This window comes from Kryptolebias marmoratus, linkage group LG4 (genome assembly GCF_001649575.2).
Source record: "Kryptolebias marmoratus isolate JLee-2015 linkage group LG4, ASM164957v2, whole genome shotgun sequence".
Classification (NCBI taxonomy): domain Eukaryota; kingdom Metazoa; phylum Chordata; class Actinopteri; order Cyprinodontiformes; family Rivulidae; genus Kryptolebias; species Kryptolebias marmoratus.
The window spans coordinates 12,678,447-12,685,925 of NC_051433.1; the positions used below are offsets into that span (position 1 = coordinate 12,678,447).

At 38.1% G+C, this 7,479-nt stretch overlaps 1 protein-coding gene across 1 annotated transcript; it reads left to right on the top strand.

Annotated features, from left to right (window-relative positions):
- Positions 1–868: 868 nt before the first annotated feature.
- eno1b (enolase 1b, (alpha)) lies at positions 869–6,552 on the top strand. Its single transcript, XM_017408079.3, has 12 exons — positions 869–956; positions 1,091–1,185; positions 1,639–1,734; positions 2,051–2,109; positions 2,228–2,297; positions 2,580–2,713; positions 2,809–3,031; positions 3,860–4,057; positions 5,314–5,515; positions 5,617–5,725; positions 5,894–5,952; positions 6,281–6,552. The coding sequence occupies exons 2-12, from the start codon at positions 1,101–1,103 to the stop codon at positions 6,342–6,344; spliced, it is 1,299 nt and encodes a 432-aa protein (XP_017263568.1). The 5' UTR covers positions 869–956; positions 1,091–1,100; the 3' UTR covers positions 6,345–6,552.
- The last annotated feature ends 927 nt before the right edge of the window (positions 6,553–7,479 follow it).

The window sequence follows — 7,479 nt, forward strand, 5'->3', positions numbered from 1 at the left end:
CCACATGCTACTGAAACCCCTCTTTGTTAAATGAATAAAGTGTTAAATTGCCAATGTGTTTATTTTCTTAAGACTTCAATCATCCGATTCAATAAACAACACCAACCAAGAGTTGATAGCAGAATAAGCTGTTTGGTAGAGAAGATTTTTCTTGGGCTCAGTCCACACACTCAACTCTGCTGCTCAACCAGCAAATGCATTTTCCTAACAAATGTGGCACCAATTAGGGAGAAATACACTAACTTTTCAAAGGTATGAGATTCATTTAAAAGAAGAAATGTTACAATGAAGAAAAACATAGATATACTCCCTAAAAATTGCTGGGTTATTCTGATAACTCAGTTGCTGAGTTAAAGATGTAGGTTGGGTTGGTTTGACCAAATACTAAAATTTTGACCCAGTAGTTGAGTCAGAGATAAGCCGCCACTTTTGACATTTTAAACAATGCAGTGAAGTATTGGTATGACATTAAGACTTCTGTTTGATTACAGACCATTACAGAACATACTAAAACTGAATCACATTGTTTTTTAATTAGGTAAAAACACTTAACTGATATCATGCTGTACCATCAATTCACCATGCACATCCTTTAAAAACAAACTTAGACACGCAAAAATTGCTCACTTTTGTACTTTTGAACTCCTTTACATGCTTGTTTGTCATGCAGAAGGAGGTGATAATAACAAAGGACATTACGTCATGCTTGCATGTCTTTCTAATTGCAGTAAATTTTCAAAGGCTAAAACGCAGTTTATTGAAATCTAGCTTACTGTAACAGCAAGCTTAACAATCCTCTGGCAGATGCACTGAGTTCATTATCCTGCCACCCATGTGATTAATCAGCTGAGAGAGAATAATCCAATAAGGACAGTAGGTTGCCTGTTAGCTCTCCTAAGCTTCCTTCCAGGTCAGGGTGTTTTTGAGAGCTTCAGCTACAGAAGAGAGTAAAAAAGGTACAGCAGTCAGGTTTCATTAAGGGATATAATAACTTTTGGATGGTTTCTGTTTGTATTTTTTTATTGTTTTTGTCTAAAATTGACAGACTTTAATGAGAAGTTTTTTTTGTTTTTACTTGTTTTGTCTTCAGGTGCTGAACTATGTCCATCGTTAAGATCCACGCCCGAGAGATCTTTGATTCTCGTGGAAACCCCACGGTGGAGGTTGATCTTTACACCAACAAAGGTACAGCTTTGTGTGTGTCTCCAAAGTGTTTTGGGCAATTTAAAGAAAAGAAAGGAGATCTCCTAACATGAAATTTATTGACCATGTAAGTGAAGATTGGATGATTTCACTCTAAAGTGTGTGAGTTTGGTCTTAACTTCTCTCATCACCTCTGTATTTGATCTACATGCTGTACTTTGGCTGATTAAACAACAAACTATATGCATAAGAGGCGCTCAGGAAATGGCACTAAACAACAGATTTATGTTGCCATATTTTGAACATATGTACTGAAACATGAGCACAGTTATGAAATTCCGCTTGTTGGCTGAATTTCTTCTCACATCAGTGAGTACACAAATGAAATTTTATGAAACGACTGGAATGTTGAACATTTTTTCTCTTGTTTCCTGTTTTCTGAATGGTTTCAGTGGGTGAATTTTGTTGTTTGTGCTCTTATTCTTATATTTTCAGGCTTGTTCCGGGCAGCTGTGCCCAGCGGTGCATCCACTGGAATCTACGAAGCTCTGGAGCTCAGGGACAACGACAAATCGCGCTACCTTGGAAAAGGTTTGTGCATCTTTATGTTTATTTATGTGCGAAGGAATTCGCTAATTTTGTGGCATTATACTTGAGTTTTTAACACAAAAAAACAATATTAACCTCAACTTGGCTTGACTTTTCTTCCTTCATGTTTGTTTTTGTGTGACTTCTGTCATTTTTATTTATTTTTTCTCTCTTTGACAGACTTTAAAGGGTTAGTTAAACTAAAAAAAAGCAAAACTCACTTATGTAACATGCATGAAGAGTTGCATGGGGTGTTTAATCAATCACTTTGTAAGATTAGTACATTTTGAAAGAAGAAATGTTATTGTTTTTATTCCAGGAGTCTCGCAGGCTGTAGAACACATTAATTCAACGATTGCACCAGCACTCGTTGGTCAGGTAACTCTTTCTGCACTTTATGTTTTTTGTTTTTGGTGTGTAATACTCACATTTATCAAATGTTACAAGGATTTTCTTTACCGCTGTAATACAAATGTGATTCTTCCTGTTTTCCCAGGATGTATCTGTGGTTGAACAGGAGAAAATCGATCAGATTATGATTGACATGGACGGCACAGAGAACAAATGTAAGAAACAATCACATGGTGACTTAAACTATATCAGCCATATTGTTTGATATGTTGTTGGATATGTTTGGTTGATACCAGATTTAAATTTAGATGATCAATTTGTATTTTTTTTCTTTTGGCCCTTTGCATTGTCTGAATGTTTAATATTTCTTGAGTTACACTTTGGGGGCCTCCAAAATCATTTCATGTGTATAGTTTTATATGTTCTCTCTTCTGTTTAATTGATTATAAGCGATCAACATGTGCTGGAATCTAACTAATTGTCTTGACTGAAAACAGCCAAATTTGGAGCGAACGCCATCCTGGGTGTTTCTCTGGCTGTTTGTAAAGCCGGCGCCGCAGAGAAAGGAGTGCCCCTGTATCGTCATATTGCCGACCTGGCAGGAAACCCGGAGGTCATCTTGCCCGTGCCGGTGTGTGTCAGTCCTTCGAATACCATTCCTGTATTTGCTGCGTTTTATCTCAGTCAGTTCATCAGGCGTCTTATTTCTCCCTCCACCTCCACCAGGCCTTCAATGTGATCAACGGTGGCTCCCACGCAGGCAACAAGCTCGCCATGCAGGAATTTATGATCCTGCCCGTCGGTGCCAGCACCTTCAAAGATGCCATGCGCATTGGGGCCGAGGTTTACCACAATCTCAAAAACGTCATCAAGAAGAAGTACGGGCAGGACGCCACAAATGTGGGCGATGAAGGCGGATTTGCTCCAAACATACTAGAAAATAAGGAGGGTAGGCTTTTCAGCTTTGTACCAACTTAAGACAGTTTGGGTGTTCCTTTTTAAGTCCCAGGTTTTTATCAAGTTTCGTATAAACTGAACTTCCCACAATTTGTTGTACGTCAAGGTTTGTTTTTATTAACACTTCGCAAAAATAACTACGTAAACAGAGAGAAATCACATTTTCTGCATAAGTATAGTGTGAATGCTGAGTGATGTGACTTTCCTAAAATTTGCTGAGGAAACAGAAATTGACTTGTTAAAGCTAAAAGAAGCAGAAAGCTAAGAGCTAAACGTAGGAAAAAACTGGCTAAAAGCTACTTAACAGTAAGAATGGCAACTAAAAGTAGCAGAAGGGTAGCTAAAAGCTAAAGGTATTATAAGAGGATGAAAACAGAGCAGGTATGCTGGGGCAGATTTCAAAGAAAACAAAGGTTTTTGTATAAATTAAAAAGCTCTTGGTGTATTTGTTTGGGGAAAGTATTTCTGAATAAAGTTAAATATTTTGAAAAGGATAAAAGTTACAAAAAACCACAAGTCATAGCTCCATTCTCCTGAATGAGCTGAATATTTTGATCTTAAAATGGGTAAGATAGCACAAGGTATGCAGGAGTGATGAATCCCCATTTAGACATTAAAACGTTAAAACATCTTTGACACTTTCACCGTCTAGAAATATGTAAAACTGTTAAATTTACATACTTCTGGTCAATTGATTTGAACATGTTTGGTATAAAACTGCAGTTCTGAAGCAAATCTGCAGTAAGAGTCAGCTAAATGCAGCTAATGATGTGTTGTTCATTTTCTTTCCCTTAATTGTGGACAATATTCAATCCTGAAGCTTTGGAGTTACTGACGGAGGCCATTGCCAAAGCGGGTTACACAGACAAGGTTGTGATTGGTATGGACGTGGCTGCGTCCGAGTTCTACAGGGACGGAGAATACGACCTGGACTTCAAGTCGCCTGACGACCCGAGCCGTTACATCACCGCTGATGAGCTGGCTGATCTCTACAAGAGCTTTGTGAAGGATTATCCAGGTATAGCCTACACCTGACGCTTTTTTTTTTAAGCATCATTCGGCACAAAAAAAGCACAAAACACACAGAAGTTGGAATTTTAACAAAGTGTTAGACAAGAAATTTATGTGGTTTACAAAATGAAATACATCTAGGAACTGAGAGGAGCAGTTGTTGGAGTTTTTGAAGAGGAATGTTATCCAGTTCTTGGCTGATGTAGGATTCTAGCTGTTCAAAGCCTTTTTTGATGGATTTTTAAAAATGTTTTCAGCTGGTGAGAGGTCTGAACTGCAGGCAGGCCAGTTCAGCACCCAGACTCTTCTACTATAAAGCCATGCTGTTGGAATGGACGCAGTCTGTGGTTTAACATTGTCTCTGAAATAAGCAAGGCCTTTCCTGAAAAAAGATGGGAGTACTGTATAAGCTGTTCTAAAAGCTGCATGTACTTTTCTGCATTGCTGGTGGGTTTTCAGATATGTAAGCTGCTCATGCCAGAGGCACTAATGCACCACTATACCATCAGAGAGGCGTTTTTTTTAACTGTATCCGATAACAGGCTGGATGATCCCTCTCCTCTTTAGTATGGAACTGTGTTCACAGACAGTGATTTATGGAGTCCATCCAGAACAAAATCAGATCTGTTTTAATGCACCGCTGCCGTCTGAGGTCCTGAAGATCACGAGCATCTAGCATTGACCTTTGACCTTGTCTCCTGATTCTTTTAGATCTTTCGATGATGAACCGTAGATGATGGGACATTTAAAGTGTTCCCATTTTTCCTGAGAAACTTTACTCTGAAACATTTCCACTATTTTTAGGTCCAGTTTTTCGCAGACATGGTTTTACCCTTTGAGTCACAAAGAGAACTATTAAAACAGAAAAATTTATTCCATTCATTTATTTGATTTAGGGGCTAAAATTTGACCAACATTATGGATCAGTCACAAAATGTCTGCAGTCAGACACTTCTCTGTGTCTAAGGTTGTGTATTTTTTTTAAGGTTTTTCATGAATTTGATGGCAACAGAAGACGTTGGTAGCTGTTTTTTTAACAATAATTTTGCTTTATTATATCACAAAGAACTTGCATTAATATTCTTTAAAGACCGAGGTTGTTGTTACTGATAAGTGCTTTTTTCTTTTCATATCATGAATGGACATTGATGTGTTTATTTATTTTTTTATTATTATTTTTTAGAGAAAAAAAAGTACAAGCATGTTGTATCACAACAAGTACAGTACAAGATATACCAATAATCTGCTTACCCATTTATTCAGTGGTGTCCATTGAGGATCCCTTCGACCAGGACGACTGGGCGGCCTGGACCAACTTCACCAACAGCACCGACATCCAGGTCGTTGGAGATGACTTGACGGTGACGAATCCTAATCGCATCTGCAAAGCCGTGGAAGAAAAGGCCTGCAACTGTCTCCTGCTCAAAGTCAACCAGATCGGCACAGTCACAGAATCAATGAAAGCGTGAGTCTCCAGAAGAGAACTGAAAGAACAAAATAAGATGGCCTATTTTAAACTGTCAGCATGCTGGCGATGTTTCAGAGACATTTCTTTGCACCCTGCAGATGTAAGATGGCTCAGGAGAGTAGCTGGGGGGTGATGGTTAGTCACCGCTCAGGAGAAACTGAGGACACCTTCATAGCAGATCTGGTGGTTGGATTATGCACGGGAGAGGTAACAAACAAGAGCCTTTGACTCATTGTCAACATCTACATTTGGAAAATGATATAAGACAGAATGAACACCTATCGTTAAATACAGTTTCTGCATGTAAAACTGAAATTATAACATGTTAAATAAAAAATCAAAACTAAAATACAGTGTTTTTTTTTACTCACCCAGATCAAGACTGGAGCTCCGTGCCGCTCTGAGCGGTTGGCTAAATACAACCAGATCCTGAGGTGAGGCTCAGGCTTGGAGAAACTGGACAATCTTTATTTATTTACTTGTTTGTTTGTTTTTAATAATCATACGTGTTCGTTTTAATTAAATGTTTCCATTGTTTGATTAAAATAAGTTCTGTCGCCACCTTCTTTGGCTACTTCCTGTTACTGTGTTAAAACTGAGACAAAAAGCCTGAAGATCCCAGGTTTTTGTTCGTTTCAGCGTCCTAAAAGAACTTCACTTCTCTGGATGACCAGTTCAGAGTTGTTTTACTTTTTCACTGCTTGAAATCACCCAGTAATGTATAAAACTTAAAATCTTATTGTTGTTTTTTTTTTTTTGTAGAATTGAAGAGGAGTTGGGAGACAAGGCTCAGTTTGCTGGGAAAAACTTCAGAAGACCCCTGTGATCGAGTGATTTAATGAGACACTTATTTGTCGTTTCGTACCCTAAAATGGACGTAAAACACATAATTCCGACAATGATTAGTGTAGAATTACTAGGTGATAAATGTATATAATGAATAAATAACTGGCTCTGTTTTCTTTAAGGTGTAGTAAAATAATAAAAAGGTTTGATTAGTGAGAAAAAATTAAACGTTTATTTTGTGTGTCATGTGTTTCTCCCTTAACAGTGATATTTTTTAGAATCATGAACATTTTTATTATTACAAAACGAATTTTACATCACAATTTGGGTAAAACAACACAGCTATTTTGTCATGTTTATGAATAATATGACACTTTCTGTACTCCACCCACACACCCGGCCAAAAAAAGGAAAACATTGTGTAATTTGGGTCTGTAATGCGTGTAATTGGGATTTCTATTTTAATTGCTATAATGATTTTGCCTGTGTGGACCTCTGGACTAATTTTAATGAATCGGTGGATGTACATCTAGAACTGATTACCTTTTGAGGTCAGTCCAACTCAAGATGGCTGCCGCAGCCAGCTGACGTTAGCAAACGCAAAAATGGCTCTAAATCAGGTCATTTTACTGAACTAAAATTTAGTGTGACAGTAGCTGAGACTGTTCCACAACACATATTCTGAGCGCTAACAGATTGCACAAGTTTTGCCATTAACAGCTCTGTCTGTCTGTTAGCAAAATATTTGACAGATATTGCACTAAAATTAGGTGTGCTTGTAGCTGGGAGCCATTCACAACACATGCTCCAAGCGCTACCTATTGTGTGAGATCTTCGCTGAAAACTTCAGGATTGCCGTGAACCTAGTTTGTTAGCAAAATAACTCACGAACCACTGGACAGATTCTAATGAAACTTTCTGAAAGTAATCACTGCGTTATGTAGCTACAGCTACAACTGAACGAACATTTGGATTCAGTTCGGTATCAGGATGGCAACACGAGAACGGCTCTAACATAGTTGTACAGATGCCGAGCTAAAATTTGATGTGGTAGTAGCTGAGAGTCACTCACAACCCCTTCACAGAGGGTGATGTCTCATGGTAATGTACATAGCTTGTGTTCAAGGTTTCACAAAAAAACCCAATTCCACTTAGGCTGATCTCAGTCTAAACTT